This window comes from Carassius auratus, linkage group LG28B (assembly GCF_003368295.1).
Source record: "Carassius auratus strain Wakin linkage group LG28B, ASM336829v1, whole genome shotgun sequence".
NCBI lineage: Eukaryota > Metazoa > Chordata > Actinopteri > Cypriniformes > Cyprinidae > Carassius > Carassius auratus.
This window is the reverse complement of record NC_039293.1, coordinates 9,749,037-9,768,661: the sequence shown is the minus strand read 5'-3', so window position 1 is coordinate 9,768,661 and position 19,625 is coordinate 9,749,037. Positions and strand designations below refer to the sequence as shown.

Below are 19,625 nucleotides of genomic sequence, written 5' to 3'. Positions count from 1 at the left end.
GTACACTTTTATGATTTAATTAGTTTTTGATATATTTATTTTTATTATTTGATTAATTCTTTATTTTAATTTTTAAGAAAATATTAATTTTAATTATTTTCTTTTATTTATAATTAAAATGTTAAAATTACAATTATTGAACTGTTATTTACATTTTGCATTTAATTTAATTTGATTTATTTTTGTTTTTAAAGTATTTGTTTCATTTTTGCTTTCTATCTCAAGTGTTTTGATTTGATTATTTACTCAAATGTTTATTTTGTTTTTTCATCAGTATTTTTTCAGATGATCAGTTATTTGATTATGTTTATCGTGTGTGTGTGTATAGGTTGGTGGAGGCGTGTGTGTGTGACTCGTCTCTGAAGGACGGTGTGTGTTCATCTCAGGAGACGCTGGAGTCTGTGGTGTGTTTCTGCTGCACTGCTGCGACGCGGCCTGCATCCCAGCAGTGACTGTGAGTCTCTCTCTCACACACACACACACACTCATGCTGAACTCTACATGTGTCACTCTCGTGTGTGTGTGTGTGTGCAGGGTGTGTGCGAGCGCGTCTCGTCTCCTCAGGTGCTGCAGCTCTTCCTCTCTGCTCTTTCGTGTCAGTTTTCTCTGTGTCCTGATCACATGACCTCCTTCTCCAGGAAGCTCGGTAAGACCTGACCCACGGCTCAGAGGTCAAAGGTCACGGCCAGGTCATGTTCTCCTTATGTTGAATGATGTTGGTCTTCATGTGTGATTGGTTCAGTTTAGATGCATGTGTGTGTGTGTTTCTGTGTGTGTGTGTGTGTGTGTGTGTATCAGCCGCTTCTGGATTCATCAGACTGACTCTGGAGAGTAAAGCTCAGCTGTGTTCAGGGAACAGGTGAGCACACACACACACACACACAAAGGCAGAGAGTGTGTGTTTAGCAGCAGGTGTTCAGTAAGTGTGTGTGTGTTTCAGGAACTCGTCTCTGAATCAGATCTGCTGTGATTTCCTGCTGAAGCTCAGCATGAGTCTGATCTCACAGGAACACACCTGCACCAGTGAGCTGCAAGGTAACACATTTGTGTATGTGTGTGTGTGTGTTTATGTTTGTGTGTGTGTGTGTGTGTGTGCGTGTGTGTGTGTGTATGTGTATTTTTTTTAACATGTCTATATAGTTATTTTATAATTTATTTTAGTTTTAGTTTTAGTACTTGAGAATTAAATGTTGCTTTGATAACTAGCTGAAATAAGTTAATTTGTTAAATTGATTTGAAGGTTAAGTGATATTTTTAGTTTTACTTAATGATAATAACATTGGTGTGTCAGTGTGATTTATGTAACAATAATATATATATATATATATATTTTTTTTCTTCATTTTATATATCTTAATTTACAGTTTAGATCTTTTTTATATATAGTTTTTGTAGATTTGATCGTTTTAATGTGAAGGCCCATAATTTTTTATAAATTCTTATTTTAGTTTTAGATATTTCAGTACATTTATCTAAAGGTCAAAAAAAAAAAATTGCCAAAAAATAAGTTTAACTGTATTAAAAAACTAAAGAATTACCAATTTGATAAAGTTGATTATATTAACCTCGTTGGGTGTGGAGGTTTTGATTTAATATTAAAATCTGTCTTAAATGTGTTTCCTGATTTACAACAGCTGCAAATACAGCATTCCTCTAATGTTCTCTCTCTCTGTGTGTGTGTGTGTGTGCTGAACAGATGTGGAGCGTGTCCTGCAGGAGTCTCTGCCGTCTCTGAGCTGCTGCGCGTCTGATTGGCTGTCTGTGCTTTCTGATTTCCCACAATCCCTCAGAAACACTCAGCACTGCCTGATCTACCTACTGCACCAGTCTGTGCTGCACGGGGACAGGTCTGTGTGTGTGTGTGTGTGTGTGTGCGTGTGTCTGTGTGCGTGTGTGTGTCTGTGTGTGTGTGTGTGTGTTTGCTCTTGTTTTTGAGTCATATCAGGACACAACTGTGTATAATGACATGGGTATGACACAGGTATTACAAGGAGAGGGTGACTTATGAGGACATAACCCATGTCCCCATTTTTCAAAACACTTATAAATCATACAGAATGAGTTTTTTTGAGAAAGTAAAAATGCACAAAGTTTCCTGTGAGGGTTAGGTTTAGGGGTAGGGTTGGTGAATGGCGATACAATATACAGTTTGTACAGTATAAAAACCATTACGCCTATGGGATGAACACACTTTTCACAAAAACAAACATGTGTGTGTGTGATGTTGTCACTTACTGACGGAGATCCTCATGGTGGTCATGTGACCGCAGGTTTCTGAGCGACTCGGCCGTGTTCTCCGCTCTGCTGCGGTTCGTCTCGTGTGTTCAGGATCTCCCTGCGTCTGTGCTGAGTTCAGTGCTCTATCTGCTGTCCGTCACTCAACACGCCGGGCCTCGTCTGGACACGGTCTGCCACTGCTCTGACCTCACTTCCTGTCACCTCAAGGGTTATTATAGCAACAGTTAGATTCATTTAAATCCAGGAGGGTGTCAGCGAGAGGTCGAGTGTGATGATGCTGATGAAATGTGTGTTTGTGCAGGTGTGTGTGAGCGTCCTCTCTCGTGCTCTGTCCTCCTGTCCGCTGCTCTTCTCTCGCTCTCTTCCTCTCTCCGTCCTGAGCTTCATCTTCCTGTATCCCGAGCTCTCGGAGCGCTTCGGAGCGCCGGCTCTGACGGGACGTCTGTCAGAGGAGACTCAGGAGCAGGAGCTGCTGGAGCTGATCAACACACACCCTGCAGCGCTGCTGGCCACACTGGTGACTCACACACACACACACACATCACAGTTATAAAGGCAGAAGCTGACGTGAAAAACATGGACATGACAACCCTTACGAAAAAAAACGTTTATTCAAGTGTGCTATTAGTGTACTTCTTTTAAACTAAAAATAGGAAAGTATGCTTTTAGTTTAAATTTACTTAAAATGACATTGAAGTATACATACAAAAAGTCTAAATATATTTGAGCTATACTCCTAGAATCTGTGTTTTCATTATTATACAGTAGAGGGCGCTAGTACACATCTTCTGTACATAATTAACAAAAAACACACAAGTGAAGAAGAATAAACTAACACATGTAATCTAACACAATCATCTGACATGAAACAGCATCAAAACTGTAACGTTTTGGAATAAAATGACGGATGAAGAGGTAATAATTACAGTCAAGCTTTTACTAAACTAGTAGTTTGCTGAGACTATACTTCAGAGTATACAAAGTCTTTAATTAGTAAACTATGAGTATACCTATAAGTTCACTTTTAGTATAATTGAAGTACAAGCCACAAACATTACAACAGTAAACTAGTTGTGTACTCAAAGTTTGCTACTGTTATACTTAAAGTATACTTGTATATACTAGAAAGTGGGCCATTTTAGTCCCAAGGAGTATTGAAACAGCACACTTACAAGTATACTACTAGAACACTGATATTTGTATACTTGCTACATAATAAACTTGAGGTAAACTACTTTCTGGTAAGGGAACTAAAATGCAAATATATATAAATATACATAAATATATATATAAAGATGTAATGTGTGTTTGTGTGAGAGTAAATAATGCATTTTATTAATTTATTAATAAAATGAACTACTTTTATTAACAAAAATAATTATAGGATTTTATCATTCTCAGATATTTGCTGTGCTATTTTTCCTATTTTTAAAGGGTGATGATTGTAATGAATTTAGATTAATTGGACAGATGATTGATGAATGATACTTTATCTGGTATGATTAATTTGAGATTACAAACAAGTTCAGGAGCACCGCTTTAAGACTGGGATCTCGGGTCTAGTGTCAGACATGATTAAATCACGGTGACTGTGTGTGTGTGTGTGTGTGTTTTCAGGCCGTGGCGTGTGACGGCGAGTCTGCAGCGTCTCGTTCAGCCGTCGCTGTGCTGCAGTGTTTCCTGCGATCGTCCGACAGCCTCAGCTTCAGCGGGACGTCTGATCTCTGTGATCAGATCCGATCGGTGCTGCTCGGCGTCCTGCAGAGACACACACACACAGGTCTTTAGTTTCAGCAGTGTAGAAATAAAGCCGGTCGCATTCAGGTCCTCTGCTCTTGAACGATACACGGTCCAATCAGCAGCCGGCAGCTAATATCAGGCTCCGCCCCAGGATTCATCTCATAAACTGATCACAGTATGTCTGCTGTGTTTCAGACGGTCTGTCTGTGCTGCTGGACGTGTCGTCTGTGATTCACTCGTCCGCTCAGAGAGAGCACACTGACTCCAGACTCCTGTACCACGGTGAGAAAACACACACACACACACACACACACACACACAGAGAGAGAAACACACACTCAGAGAGAGAGAGAGAGACACACACACACACACACCCACCCTCAGAGAGAGAGATTTTTTTTGATTTTCACAATCGATTTATTATAAAATTTTTAATATAACACTTTACACACACTTGGAGAAAAAAAAAATAAAAAAAAAAAATAATAATAATAATATATATATTACATTAAATCTCTTGCAAAGACAATTTCTTCATTTTCAACTGAAACCAGAGCATAATTACAACACCACTGAGTTTCAAAAACCTTTAACGTACTCATCAATTTATGAAAAATAAAATCAATAAGTATTCTTGATTTTACCATATTTTTAAAAACTAAAACAACATCTTGTCCTGACTTCTCTTCAATCTTATTTCTCCTAGTGATATAAACAGCATATTTTGCTTGTCCCACAATAAAATTGATGACTTGACATTTGAACTTTTGTTTTGAATTGTAAAAAAAACCCAAAATATAATTTTGTTTTGAAAAACTAGTATTAAAATAATCTAAAAAAACACTTAATAAGTCAAAAAGAGGGTTTAGTCGCTTACAATACATGAAGCAATGAAAAATAGTCTCTCGTTCTGAACAAAAAGGACATTTGTCGCTTACAGTGGGGTTTAAAATAGACACAAATGCATTTACAGCAATGGCTCCATGTAAAATCCGCCACTGCAAATCACCAATATTCTTTTTTAATGGTGGTTTGTAAAGTGCTCGCCAGACAGGTTTAGTTTCAGAATTGATTCCTAATTTTTCTCTCCATACTGTATCTGTTTTAGTACTTAAATTTTGCTGATGAGTAACTTTAACAATGCATTTATATAATATTTTCCCTTCTACTGTACAAAAATCAATATAATCATTACTTCCAAAATTGAACAGGGGGCTATTAAAACAAAACTCATCTATAACAGGGAAAATTTCAAGTTCAGGAAAAAGATCTTTACTATCAGGGCTTAAAGTCCCTGCACCAAACTCTTGTAAAAGTATCTTCTCTTCATCAGTTAAAATCATAGTTATTTTTTCTAGAAATTTTTTTACAAACCGTATTGATCGAACTCCTAATAGGTTAGCTACTTTTTCAGCTCTCAGTAAATTATAACCTGATTCATTTATAATGTGTTTTAGTTTAAAAACCTTTTTATTACATAATAAATCTGTTAAACCAGGAAAATCTTCTGCCGAAGTATCAAACCTAGCTCCAAAAACAACTGGTTCTTCCAATAACCAATGAAGAGAAGTTGCTGGTTCCATCCAGCGATGTTTAAAGAAACCCCACACTTTGAACAGATTTTGATAGAAAGAAGGAATTTCATTAAAAGTCAATCTTTTATGGTCCATTAGAAACAATGTTAAATCCACTTCCATATTGCCAACTCTTCTCAAGATACTTAAGGCCAGTGGTCTCCACACCAATGAATAAGGTCCCATCATAAGTTTCTGTATATATTGGAGACGGTAAGTGGCTCTTCTACAAGCGAGATTTACAAGACCTTGACCTCCTTCCTCTTTGGGCAAAAAGAGAATGCTTTGAGGAGTCCAATGATACTTGTCCCAAAAAAAGTTCACCAGTTCTCTTTGAATATTAACAAGGAGTCCGTTTGGAGGGTCAACACAAGCAAGTTTATGCCATAGTGAGGATGCCACAAGATTATTAATTATAAGAATACGTCCTCTATAAGATATCTGAGGCAGCAACCATTTCCACTTTTCCAATCGACCTTTTATTTTCTCTATTAAACCTTCCCCAATTTTTCCTAATAAAGTTTTCATTTCCTAGATAGACACCAAGGTATTTTAAACCTCCTCTTTTCCAAATCAGTCCTCCAGGTAAAGCAGGAAGATCTCCACTCCAACTTCCCACCATTATAGCTTCACTTTTCCTCCAATTTACTTTGGCAGAGGAAACTAGTTTAAAATCATTTACAATTTTTTCTAGCTTAATAACATCTTCCTTCTCATTTACAAAAACAATAACATCATCAGCATATGCAGAAAGGTGTAAAGAATTATTACAATCAGGAAAACTCAAACCTTTTAAATGAATTCGTAGTTTTTGCAGTAAGGGTTCAATTGCCAGGGAGTACAACATACCAGACATAGGACATCCCTGCCTGACCCCCCTTTCAACTTTAAAAGGAGCACACAAACCACCATTAATTTTAAGAACACTCTCAATGTTACAGTACACAGCCTTTATCATTGATATAAACGTATCGTTAAACCCAAAAGCCTTTAAAGTACTCCATAGAAACAAATGTTCAACTCTGTCGAATGCTTTCTCTTGATCAAGAGAAATCATTCCAGAGTTAATTCCCAGGAGTTTAGAAGCATCAAAAACATCTCTTATTAAAGCAATATTATCAAAAATAGACCTGTTGGGAATACAGTAAGTCTGATCACAGTGTATCAATTTGCTTATAATTTTACTAAGTCTCATAGCTAAAGTTTTGGACAAAATTTTGTACTCTGAACATAAAAGTGAAACAGGGCGCCAATTGCTGATATACTGAAGATCCCCTTTTTTGGGTAACAGTGTAATGACTGCTCTTCTGCAGCTTAGAGGCAATAGTCCTCTTTTCAGACTGTCATTAAAAACTGTCAGCAGATCTTCTCCTATGACGGGCCATAGAGTCTTATAGAACTCAACAGGCAGCCCGTCAATTCCTGGAGATTTACCATTATCCAAGCTCATCATGGCAGTATAAAGCTCTTTCAATGACAACGTCTGTTGTAGATCATTGTTAGACTCTTCATCCACCTTTGGCAGTCCTTCAAGAAAATGATCAGCCTCTGCACCCCATTTCCTCAGTTCAGATTTATAAAGGTCAGAAAAAAAACCTACAGCACAGCAACGTATGTCAGCAGGCTCAGTTAGTTCTTGTCCTGTAGCTGAGCGTAAAGTATGGATCATTTTACTTTGACCTTTTTTAATTTCTAAATTAAAAAAGAATTTTGAGGGAGCATCCATTTGTGCCACAGTTTGAAACCGTGACCGGACTAAAGCTCCCTTTGCTTTAACTCCCAACAGGTCTACCAAAATAGATTTCTTTTCTTTCAGATCATCAATATGTTTTCTGTTGTTTTTTTTTGATGCTAATAAATCTTGTAAAACAGTAATTTCCGTCTCTAAAATCTTCATTGACTGGGCTAGGTCTCGAGTAACATTAAGAGTGTACTTTTGACAAAAATCTCTAATAAGAACTTTTCCACAATCCCACCATTGCGATAAAGATACATAAAAATGTTTTTGCTGCTTAAAAGTTTTCCAAAAAAAACTAAAATTTTCTAAGAATTTTTCATCATTCAGCAATGAAGTATTAAAAATCCAATAAGCACTTTTATACTTAACACATTTAAACAAAACACTACACAGAACTAAGCTGTGGTCAGAAAAACCCACTGGAATAATTTTACAGAACTTAAAAAGATTTAGTTGATGTTGAACACTATATATTCTGTCAAGCCTTGCTAAGGATATATAATTTTCAGTACTATGAGCCCAAGTATACTGTCTAACATCTTGATTCATATTTCTCCAAATATCACATAAATCATGTGTTTCAATTAATTGTATAAGTATTTTCTGAGAAGCAGCATGTGGTTCTATATGATTTCTATCTAACTTAGAATTTGCGGTACAATTAAAATCCCCACCTATAAATAACATATCATCTGGATTTAAGTCTTTTAAGACAGCATCCACCTTATCAAAAAACAAAACTCTTTCTAACCCCTTTGTAGGAGCATATAAATTCAAAAGCACCATGGTAACTTTCTCATATTTTACTTTGATCTTTAACAAACGACCACCAATTATTTCTTCAACTTCACAAGACAAAGGTAAAATGTGTTTTGAAAACAAAACAGCAACACCTCCACTAACAGAGGATTTATGACTTAGGACAATCTGTCCATCCCATTCTCTTTTCCAGTCGTTCTCATTTTTAAAATCACTGTGTGTTTCTTGTAAAAACAAAATATCAATTTGCTTTTGTCTACTAAATTCATATAACATCATTCTTTTATAACCATCTCTGGCACCATTTAAATTTAAAGTTCCAATTTTAAAATTTGTCATATTTATTTTAGAGACAAGAAAAAAAAATAAAAAAGTTGCCAAAAAAACTATTTTTGGCAAAATTTTAGAAGTTGACAGCTTCATCTTTATTACATTTTTTTTTCAGTTTGTTCACCAATTTTCTAAGACGATAAATCTCCACATCTTGAAAAGCTCCCTCTTTTATTAGATACCTTACATCATTAATAAATTGCTTACTATCAGGGAAGAAATCTTCTACTTGCACTCCTTTTACTCCTTTTGTTTCTTGCAGAAATTTGCTAATATCATTAGCACTATACAAGCAGATCAAGGTTTGATTTTGGGAACTTAGAGACAGATTTGAACATTGAGATATATTGGAATCAGAGGAATCTCCATCACTATCTGATGCCACACTCTCTTCACCACCCTCATCTTTCTTTACTTGTTTAAGTAACTTTTCTTTTCCACCACTTTTTTTCTTTCTTTTAACTGGGATCTTGAAAACAGATTTTGCTTCATTCTCAAAAACTACAGCATTTTCTTGCATATCCATTTCAACAACATCTGTTATGCAAACGTTCTCAGAAGGTTCAGCCTGCTCATAAGGCCTAGCGAATTCATCATTTTTACTAGACATGGTAACAATCTCAGACTCAGTTTTATCAGATCTTAACTCAGCAGCCACAACTGCAACCGGCCCAAGCTCACCGGCTTCGACCACTGACACACCAGCAATGTCAGTGTCATTTACGATCTCAGCCAGCGGAACAACAGACACCCCCATTTCAGTGCTTGTGTTCACAGCTGCATTTTCCTTTTTATTCGGACAATCACGAACAAGATGTCCAATCTTACTGCAATTAAAACATTTAATCGTAGTATCAGATGTTGCAAACACTGTATAATCGAAACCATCAATTTTGAACTTGAACACCAGATCAATCTCATCAATTCCGTTTTTCAACACCATGAAAACTTGTCTTCTAAACGAGACTAAATGTTTCACCAAAGGTGATTTGCACCCAAGAGGAATTTTCTTTATTGATGAAACCAGTTTTCCATACCGAGATAACTCTTGCACCAGTATATCCAGTGTTGGGTAAGTTACCCAAAAAAAGTAATCCACTACAAATTACTAATTACTGCTCTAAAATTGTAATTTGATTACATTACTGATTACTGCAAGTAAAAAGTAATCAGATTACTAATTACTTTACTTTCAAGTTACTTTGAAAACCTATTAAACCTACAAGGAAAAAAACAAAAAGTGAAACTCAGTTCTTTCCATAATTTAATATTGACTGAAAAATATTACAGAAATATGAAAACTTGAATTAAAGATCCAATGCATTTCTATAACTTAACATTCTTAACATAAACTTGCCTAACAATGAAAACTGTAGTCTTTTTAAATGTATATACAGTATGTCTTAACTACATATGGGCTGTCGTTCCATGGAAGCTTCTATTATTACAAGTCCAGATGTCTGCGGTTGTGGAGACATATTCCAAACGATCGAATGTGTTTTTTAGTTCATACTCCATATCCGTATAGGGCTGTCACTTTTCGTTCGAAAATCGATTGCACAATCGATCGGACCAACCAAAAAAAGTTTCAAAAATGAAAATAGGGAATCGATTTTGACCAAACTATTAATTTTACATTTACATTTTACAATTTTAATTAAACAATTAGCTACACAAATATAGATGTAAAAAAAAAAACTCGTGTTGGGGCTTAATTTATATCATCTAAACGCGGGTTCGGGTTTGCGCACCGGTTTGTGAGGTAAATTAATATTAATTGATAGGTAAATCGATTAGCGCGAGAAAGATGTGAAATGGATGCTGAGTAGGTGTAACGGAGGCTTGCCTCTGGCGAAAATAGGTTTTGGTTGCACCACCAACTAAAGCAAAGTTCTGAGGTGTGGAAAAGTTTTGACCATGCTTATAATGAGAATGATGAGTGAATAATGACGCACCATCAGTGAGCGCAGGAACGCGCTGAAGCTGGCTGAAGACATCTACAGTGGATTCAATCATTTTCCTCCACAAAAACATGTTGACCTAGCCTAATCTCTGTGAGTAAAGGTTTTTCAAATGATAACTATATATTCATTAAGGCTTAAATGCATAATGTGGACAGAGTATTTACGCTAATGTTCGCATTATTCTTTTATTAAATGTCATCTGATATGAGAAGCAAACCCGGCAGAGCCTTTATCTTAATTTCGTTATTGCCAAATACCATATCTTAATTTAATCTGTTAAAAAAGATCGTTTTTATTGGTGCGTTGGTTTATTTATAGGCTAAATGAGTCTATGTATATTTAGAGTGCTGAGATACGATGTTACAGAGGACTTATTTTATTTCTTTATTCCAACTTCCAAGTGGTCTACGTTAGTTATGAATAAATTATGTTAAAACATGTATAAATGACTCATTGTTGACAAAAGGCAAAAGAGCTGTGCGTGTATGCGCATATCTGAATGTCGGGCTGCGCTGCACACTGGTTCGGGGTTTAAAAGGCTGTCAATCAAAATGTACTTCGGGCTCGGGCCGAAACCTGTCGAGCTTCGGTCCTGTCAGGCCTAACTTTTAAGGCCCGATTACAGCTCTAAGGCCAATAAATAAGAAATATTGCTGACTTGTGCGTTTGCACTCTCGTTCGTCCGATATGTGGCGTTGAAAAAGGAAACCTGTCCAGAAGTTACCTTCCCTCCCGATCTTAAACAAAAATCTCCGTCCATTTTAGCAGCACGAGTTCTCCAGTAATTCATTAAAGCGCATGCTCAATAACTGACGCAGCCGCCCCAAAACGTGATTAGAAATGCATTTAAATTTATTTACTTTAATATTTTTTCGTAGTACTAATACATTTGTAACGCAAGTAACTTAATTTTATTGACATCAGTAACTGTAATCAAATTACATTTATTTTAAATGTAATGAGTTACATTACTGCGTTACCACGAAAAGTAATTAGAATACAGTAACGCGTTACTTTGTAACGCGTTATACCCAACTCTGAGTATATCGTCATTAATAAACGGAGGCACGTTGGACAGAATGACCTTTTTGGACGGGCTACTCAACGGTAAAACACTCACGAGTGAACCGTTCAACACAACGCCACTTTGGACAACTTCATTTGCCTTCTCAATTGATTTAAAAAAGATAACAATTGCACTATTCATTCGCGATGCAGAGACAATATAATCATGTCCCACAATCTCTCCCACGGCTAAACATACCTGCTCCACGTTAATCTTAGACTCCACCTTCACTCCATGTCGGCGGGTTAAATCTTTAAAACTCATCGTGTTTTGGTTCGTCATGCCTCCCAGCGCAACGCTGGTTGCAGACGGAAAAAAAGCTTTTAACTCTAACCGATCCAAACACAACAAAACATACAAACAAACACACAGCTCCAAATACAAAAGCACGATGCAGTCACCCTTACCACGCTCAGTTCATGTACTCCAACAGAGAGAAAAAAAAAAACAAAAACAAACAAAAAAAAAACACCCAAACCGAAAGAAAAGAAAAGAAAAGAAAAGAGAAAGAAAAACAAACGTTTTTGCCACAGCGGGCAAAAAACCAGCTTACATTCACCACGCGCTCTCCAGTCTCGCTCAACAGACGCCCACGCATGCGCACGAAAGAGAGAGAGAGAGAGAGACACACACACACACACTCAGAGAGAGAGAGAGAGAGACACACACACACACACCCTCAGAGAGAGAGAGAGACACACACACACACACACTCAGAGAGAGAGAGAGAGAGAGACACACACACACAGAGAGAGAGAAACACACACACACACCCTCAGAGAGAGAGAGAAACACACACACACACACACCCTCAGAGAGAGAGAGAGAGAGAGTTATGTTCATACCTGTGTGTGTGTGTGTGTGTAGTCAGTAATCTAGCAGGAAAGCTGGACTCCAGTGACTCTGACTTGCTGCTGTCTATTTTCAACTTCCTGTACTGCTTCCTGTCCGTGTGTCCCTCACACGCTACTGATAGAGGTAACACACACACACTCACACTCTCAGAAACTGTGGAGGAAATCTCTTGTTTTATTATAAGCTTTATTTGCTCTACTCTAGAGTGTTCTTAGCCTTTCTTGATGCTCGATGAACATGCTTGAGTTTTGGATGAGCTGAGAGACGGCATGAAGTCTGTTCGGTGTGTGTGTGTGTGTGTGTGTGTGTGTGTGTGTGTGTGTTTGTGTTCAGCGGTGTCTCTGCTGCTGGGAAACGTCCGGCTGATGGAGCTGCTGGAGGAGGTTTTATCTGCCTCCTCATCCTCATCTTCATCACTCTTGTGCTCCTGTCTGCTCCTGCTCTCCTCTCTCACACTCCTGCAGCACAAACACTCTGCTCAGGTACCACACACTCGTGCTGCACGGCTCCGATCAGTGTCCTCTCACTACTACACACCTGACACGCATCTGTGTGTGTGTGTGTGTGCGCACTGAAGGTTCACAGGAGCGTCAGTGTGGATCTGCATCAGATAATCAGACGACTGGCCTTCAGCAAGAGACACACGGACACACTGCTCATCAGTAAGACACACACACACTCACAGTTAAACACACACACACACACACACACACACACACACACACTGCTCATCAGTAAGACACACACACACTCACAGTTAAACACACACACACACACACACACACACACTGCTCATCAGTAAGACACAACGAAGCTTCTTGTTTTTATAGTTTCCAGACCAGTGGTTCTCAACCTGCAGCCCGTCACCAACTCAAATGCACACACACACAGACACACACAAAAAAACTTTCAATTTTACAAAAAAAATTATTTTTTACATTAGTTTAAACATTAAAGAAATATAAGCTATAGCCTACTGTCTTTGTGAAATTATTTGTTTTTTCATATATTATTTTCAGACATGAGCAGATCACATGACGTACTGCATTTAACGAAGTCATGTATGCAAGTGCGCACTTAGGCAGAATTCAATTCAAATAGACGTCTGTTACGGCTGGCTCCCAAACCGCAACATAAAAGAGGCCAACAACAAATGCTTTAACAATAAACCAAATTTATTGTCAAACAATTAAACAAACAAAATAAACTGACGTCTAGGGGAAAAATAACACGCGCGTGTGGTTATTAAATAAACAAACAATATCTGACACTAACAATAACAATGAGAAAATGATATATATATGAGCAAAATATGTATTAAATAAAAGAATGGGAGAAATGAGAGAGAGAGTTCACTTGGAGGTGCACTGATCTTTATACTAATACTGATTGGGGATTGAATACACCTGTTGCCCAACTAACGTCTGCACTGTGTAGCAGAGCCAGCAGGGGGCAAACAGGCAGGCGTAACACCTCCCCCACAAAAGTATTCCTCTAAGGAATACTAAAAAAACATCAAAATTTCCACCGATGATCCCACTCCACTTGGTTCCGGATTCCTGCTTCCTGGGCCCTAGGAAACAGGATAGAAAGAGACAAGTAAAGGGGAAAAAAACAAAACCAAAAAAAATAAATAAGGAGACAACAAAATATACAACCTTTATGTTCGGGATAGGGCATCGGCAATGACATTGTCACTGCCCCGGATATGTTTAATGTCAAGGGAAAAATGGTTGCAAGAAGAGACTCCACCGCATTATCCTCTGGTTACGATCTTTCATTCGGTGTAAAAACACCAAAGGATTATGGTCGGTATAAACCACAATCGGACTAGCAGATGATCCCAGATAGACCTCAAAGTGTTGGATAGCCAGAACAAGAGCAAGCGCCTCCTTTTCCACAACAGAATAAACTCGCTGGTGGACATTGAATTTTTTTGAGAAATAACAGATTGGATGTTCTACTCCATCCTGACTTTTCTGTAACAGAACAGCTCCCGCTCCAGTGTCGCTGGCATCCACAGCTAAACAAAAAGGTCGAGAAAAGTCTGGTGCAAGAAGGACAGGAGCACTAGCCAACAGTGCTTTGGCTCCATCAAAAGCCTGTTGAGAATCTACACTCTTTTCTTCAGAAAGAGAAGAAAACACTTCTTGAGCTTTCCCCGTCAGAACACACTGCAGAAGCAAAGTCCAGACTTCTTCTGGCCATTTTAGAGAAGAAGCAACTCTTTCAAAATGGGCAAAATACTTGTCAACATCACGTTCACAGAATGGAGGAACCATCTTAATGTTTCGACCAACATCAAAAGAAGAGTGCACAAACTGAACAGATTTAGAAGCTTCAGCTTTCCTAACTTCCAATTCAAGTTCTAACTTCTTCATCTCATACTGCCTATGTTCACGTTCACTCTCACGTGCATACTCTAACTTTTTCAGCTCCAATTGTGTACGTTCACGCTCCTGTTCAAGCTCTAATTTTTTTAACTGAATCCGGTTTTCCCATTCCCTATCTTTTAATGCTTGAGTACCTTCAAACGATAGTCTCTCAGTTTCAAACTGTGTTTGTTTCTCTGTGAACATGACATCTCTCTCCATAAGTGGATATTCTCCTACATCCAGAATTCCTTTGGCTATCAACTGGCTTTTAACAGCCCTCAACAAATCCTCCTTGCGTTTCTTATCATTACTATTCAAAATGAGTGCATGACTCTCTGCGATTTCTAAAAGTTGTTCTTTGGTGCACCTATCTAGAAATTTATCAGAAAGTTCTACATTCAATTCCTCAATGGACGTCATTTTGAACAAGCATACGATTAACACAATGAAGATTTAGTCAATAAATTGACTACAATAGCCCAAATAATTCTAACAAAACCTCCCAACGAAAAGTGTCAGAAAAACAACCTAGCTCAATCCACTATAACACTAGAAACACTATAAAAGATCAAGTGAATAATTAAACAAGAAAAAAAAAATCCTGTTTCTACTATTCAACTTAATCACACAGACCTTAAAGTTACTGCAACCATTTCAGTGTTATAAAGAGGACAAATCAATGCACATTTGTAATAGGAATGTGTAAAACCCTGCATAACCACTCAATGCAGTGCTAATTTACTCACAGTAAACAACAATCGGTCTTACTCACTAGGCCACAACAGCTGTTTCAAACTTATTTACGAATCACATCAGCTGCTATTGTCCCCAAGATTTTCATGTAAACAAATCAAATTGTATTTAACTAGTCTACACAAACATCCACCTCCTATATAAAATGGCAAAATGAACATAACCACACGTACGCGAAAACACGCTCTCTTTATAATCAAATTAAGCAAAACCAAGGGAGAAAAATGTACTCACCAGGATTTCCATTGGCTTTTACATCTCCGATATGCCTGCCTGTTGAAACTAACTAACCTAGCTAGTCTTCAAAGGACTGCCGGGCTCGAGGCGACTTGAAACGCTGAACCTCGTAACAACCGTTCTCCAAATGAGATCAGCTGCGCGAGAAGCGTACCCCCACCCAGGATTTCCTTCCGAAAACTCCAAAATAAAATGCAAAACAAAATCAACAAAACAACAAATAGTGTTCCGATGGAAGGGCCGCTCACGCGCAACCCAGCTGAAACACACTGTCTAACCGGAGTGAAAGCCAATTCTCACAAGAAATCCTGAAGAGACTAAAAAAAAGAGTCCCTCAGAAACAAATGTTCAAAATCCGGACGAGACTCCCATTTTTATGTTACGGCTGGCTCCCAAACCGCAACATAAAAGAGGCCAACAACAAATGCTTTAACAATAAACCAAATTTATTGTCAAACAATTAAACAAACAAAATAAACTGACGTCTAGGGGAAAAATAACACGCGCGTGTGGTTATTAAATAAACAAACAATATCTGACACTAACAATAACAATGAGAAAATGATATATATATGAGCAAAATATGTATTAAATAAAAGAATGGGAGAAATGAGAGAGAGAGTTCACTTGGAGGTGCACTGATCTTTATACTAATACTGATTGGGGATTGAATACACCTGTTGCCCAACTAACGTCTGCACTGTGTAGCAGAGCCAGCAGGGGGCAAACAGGCAGGCGTAACAACGTCAGATGGAGCTTCAGAATGGATACATTTTTTTAATGGGAGAGAAAAAAAGAAATGTGGAAAATGGCAGCGATTGAACACACAAACATTAATATATCTCAGTATCAGTGAAGGAGAAGTGCTGGATTTTCAGTTTGTCCCGCAACTCACTTGAAGAAGATCAGGCAAATGGAAACACTCATACTACACAGCAATCCTTAATTGAAGAAATGTGGCAAAACATCTCAGGAGAGAACCTATTATTAGATTTGAAAGTGCTTTCCACACATTTTCTGAATGTCGCACGGGGCGTCCAGACGGCATCATCACTTCAGTGTGCAGATGTTTCTTCATTGATTTGATGAGTTTACGTGTCGTTGACCTTTAATCAGAACAAATAACGATCTGCTGTGACTGAGAGACTGTTCGAGACCGTTACAGTTGAGCTGAGTGTGTGTGTGTGTGTGTGTGTGTGTGTAGAGTGCAGTGTGCGCTTCATGCAGGTGTGTTTGGATGTGGACACGTCTGCTCTGCTGTGTGTGTGTGACGCAGCACTGCAGCGACCTCTGACCTCTACAGACGGTGCTCTTCATCCCATCGGACACAGCGGCGCTATGAGCCTCATGACCGCGCTGAGCGCACTCATGCTAATGGTACACACACACACACACACACACACACACACATGAACTTATTTTGACCCTCGTGTTGTGTTTTGGTTACTTTGACCCAGAGAGGGTTTTCTTTTTTTACTAAAAAGCGCTTTATAATTTCCAAATCTTGGGTCCAGTCATTTTGTCATCTTGTTTTCCTTCTTTCCAGTTTTGGATCTGACTGATGGTGTTCCTCTTTGACCTGAGGTCGATCTGCTGAGTGAATATTGACAAAAATATCCACCAATAATGATTTTATTAATCAAAAAGATCAGTGAATCCTACGATCAGTTTCAAAGAGAAACACAAACCCTGTTCTAACTGAAAGAAAACAGTTTGACAATACTGAACACATGATATGATGATAATGTACAGCACAATGAGACAACGACAAGCGGTTTTTGAAAGCTGGGTCATTTTTCACCGCTCTCAGTAACTCTGAACGTGTGATGACTCGTGTGCGGTGTGTGTGTGTGTGTGTGTGTGTGTGTGACAGACGCAGGATCTGATGGTCAGCGCCGCTCTGAACTGTCTGGGGTCTCTGATGGGTTTTCTGCGCAGACGGAGTCCTGACACCGGTACAGATACACACTACACCCTCTCTCCTGCAGGAAAACAGGTTCACTGGTCACTGCTGGGGCTTCAGTGAGGGTCATTCACCTGATTAATCTATGAGATGAGTCAAATATTAACAACAGGCTTCAGAAGCACAAACACTCATGATTGTGTTACTGTGTGTGTGTAGCGCAGCACATGGTGTGTCAGCCGTGGATGCGGTTCCTGCTCTTCTCTTTACTCTCCTGTGACCAGAGACTGAGACCTGCAGCGCTGCAGCTGCTCACACAGGTCACACACACACACACACACAGGGCCTGTTTACACCTGGTCACTTCATATGATCCAATCTTCAATGCCTGTGCTGTATTTTATATATATGTGAACATTTTGGGAGGAGTTAAATTGACATGTGTGGTTTCAAGGAGCGGATGCATTCACACTGGTCCAGTTTCATCTGAAGTGTGGCCCAGACCTCCTCGTGATATGATTTATATCTGTCTGGGATGTGTTTCGGAGGGCATTTACACCTGGTCTTTATCTGATCAGACCCCACACATGAGCTTCAGCCCTGTTCTTCTGTCTGAGTGTGTGTTTGTGTGCAGCTGGTGTGTTTCAGCGGCAGCGTCTCACACTGGACGACTGAACTAGAGTCTGTGTGTGAAGAGACTGAGAAACAAGGAGCGACGAACCTCACTGATGACAGCACACACACACTGAGACGGATGCTCACACAGGTGTGTCACACACACACACACACACTGAGACGGATGCTCACACAGGTGTGTCACACACACACACACACACTGAGACGGATGCTCACACAGGTGTGTCACACACACACACACACACTGAGACGGATGCTCACACAGGTGTGTCACACACACACACACACATACTGAGACGGATGCTCACACAGGTGTGTCACACACACACACACACTGAGACGGATGCTCACACAGGTGTGTCACACACACACACACACACTGAGACGGATGCTCACACAGGTGTGTCACACACACACACACACACACTGAGACGGATGCTCACACAGGTGTGTCACACACACACACACACTGAGACGGATGCTCACACAGGTGTGTCACACACACACACACACACTGAGACGGATGCTCACACAGGTGTGTCACACACACACACACACACACTGAGACGGATGCTCACACAGGTGTGTCACACACACACACACACTGAGACGGATGCTCACACAGGTGTGTCACACACACACACACTGAGACGGATGCTCACACAGGTGTGTCACACACACACACACACACTGAGACGGATGCTCACACAGGTGTGTCACACACACACACACACTGAGACGGATGCTCACACAGGTGTGTCACACACACACACACACACACACACTGAGACGGATGCTCACACAGGTGTGTCACACACACACACACTGAGACAGATGCTCACACAGGTGTGTCACACACACACACACACACTGAGACGGATGCTCACACAGGTGTGTCACACACACACACACACTGAGACGGATGCTCACACAGGTGTGTCACACACACACACACACACACATGTATAGAGTCTATAACAGAGGTCTCAAACTCAATTCCTGGAGAGCCACAGCTCTGCAGAGTTTAGCTCCAGATCACACCTGCTTGGATGTTTTCTGAAATGTTCTGTGTGTTATTAAGGTGTTTGTGTGTGTGTTCAGTGTTGTGCTCTTTCTCCTCCTGATGATCTGAGGATGAGGATGGAGGCTATACAAGAGTCACTCAGACATCTTCCTCCCTCTGAGAGTTCGAGCAGACACATGCTGTATCCTTCATACACACACACACACAACCACACACACACACACACAACCTATGCTTTCCTTAACAGTGTGTGTCAGTCGGGTTGGAGGGGTCTCTGTCTGTCTGTCAGACTTCACAGTCAGCCCTCAGGACCTATGAAACACACACACACACACACACACACACACACAGTTACACACTTCTGATGACTTCTGTTCCTGGGGATGTTTGCTACTGAAATAATTATATGTGCCTATTTATATATATTAATAAC

General features: G+C 39.3%; 4 protein-coding genes and 1 long non-coding RNA gene across 5 annotated transcripts in view; 3 read left to right on the top strand and 2 right to left on the bottom strand.

Annotated features, from left to right (window-relative positions):
• The window catches only part of LOC113067898 (meiosis inhibitor protein 1-like), a 12,398-nt gene extending 8,372 nt beyond the window's left edge, over positions 1-4,026 (top strand). The window contains exons 11-15 of the mRNA XM_026240394.1: positions 941-1,035; positions 1,697-1,847; positions 2,271-2,406; positions 2,540-2,755; positions 3,856-4,026. Coding sequence (XP_026096179.1) covers positions 941-1,035; positions 1,697-1,847; positions 2,271-2,406; positions 2,540-2,755; positions 3,856-4,026 — 769 coding nt within the window. The remainder of the gene's footprint in view (positions 1-940; positions 1,036-1,696; positions 1,848-2,270; positions 2,407-2,539; positions 2,756-3,855) is intronic.
• LOC113067602 (zinc finger protein 239-like) overlaps positions 1-19,625 on the top strand; it is a 262,749-nt gene that overhangs the window by 190,930 nt on the left and 52,194 nt on the right. The window lies entirely within an intron of this gene.
• On the top strand, positions 411-19,625 carry LOC113067378 (meiosis inhibitor protein 1-like). Its single transcript, XM_026239756.1, has 18 exons — positions 411-454; positions 535-646; positions 799-859; positions 941-1,035; positions 1,697-1,847; positions 2,271-2,406; positions 2,540-2,755; positions 3,856-4,018; positions 4,174-4,260; positions 12,277-12,387; positions 12,598-12,746; positions 12,842-12,926; positions 16,834-17,006; positions 17,503-17,584; positions 17,752-17,852; positions 18,167-18,298; positions 19,270-19,373; positions 19,450-19,625. The coding sequence occupies exons 2-18, from the start codon at positions 622-624 to the stop codon at positions 19,508-19,510; spliced, it is 1,932 nt and encodes a 643-aa protein (XP_026095541.1). The 5' UTR covers positions 411-454; positions 535-621; the 3' UTR covers positions 19,511-19,625.
• On the bottom strand, positions 6,060-12,031 carry LOC113067424 (uncharacterized). Its single transcript, XM_026239835.1, has 2 exons — positions 11,389-12,031; positions 6,060-9,439 (listed from the first exon to the last, which is right to left on the bottom strand). Exons 1-2 carry the CDS (start codon positions 11,689-11,691, stop codon positions 8,453-8,455), a joined length of 1,290 nt encoding a protein of 429 aa, XP_026095620.1. The 5' UTR covers positions 11,692-12,031; the 3' UTR covers positions 6,060-8,452.
• LOC113067495 (uncharacterized) lies at positions 13,750-16,395 on the bottom strand. Its single transcript, XR_003279372.1, has 2 exons — positions 15,627-16,395; positions 13,750-13,837 (listed from the first exon to the last, which is right to left on the bottom strand). It is a non-coding gene; the product is annotated as an uncharacterized LOC113067495 (long non-coding RNA).

Bases quoted from the DNA above. Each gene is read 5' to 3' on its own strand.
- LOC113067378 (XM_026239756.1), top strand. From the start codon at position 622: ATGACCTCCTTCTCCAGGAAGCTCG. The intron at 860-940 runs GTGAGCACACAC...TGTGTGTTTCAG, and splicing joins CAGCTGTGTTCAGGGAACAG to GAACTCGTCTCTGAATCAGA. The intron at 17,585-17,751 runs GTACAGATACAC...GTGTGTGTGTAG, and splicing joins CAGACGGAGTCCTGACACCG to CGCAGCACATGGTGTGTCAG.
- LOC113067424 (XM_026239835.1), bottom strand. From the start codon at position 11,691: ATGACGAACCAAAACACGATGAGTTTTAAAGATTTAACCCGCCGACAT. The intron at 9,440-11,388 runs ATACTCAGAGTT...CCAACACTGGAT, and splicing joins CTCCGTTTATTAATGACGAT to ATACTGGTGCAAGAGTTATC.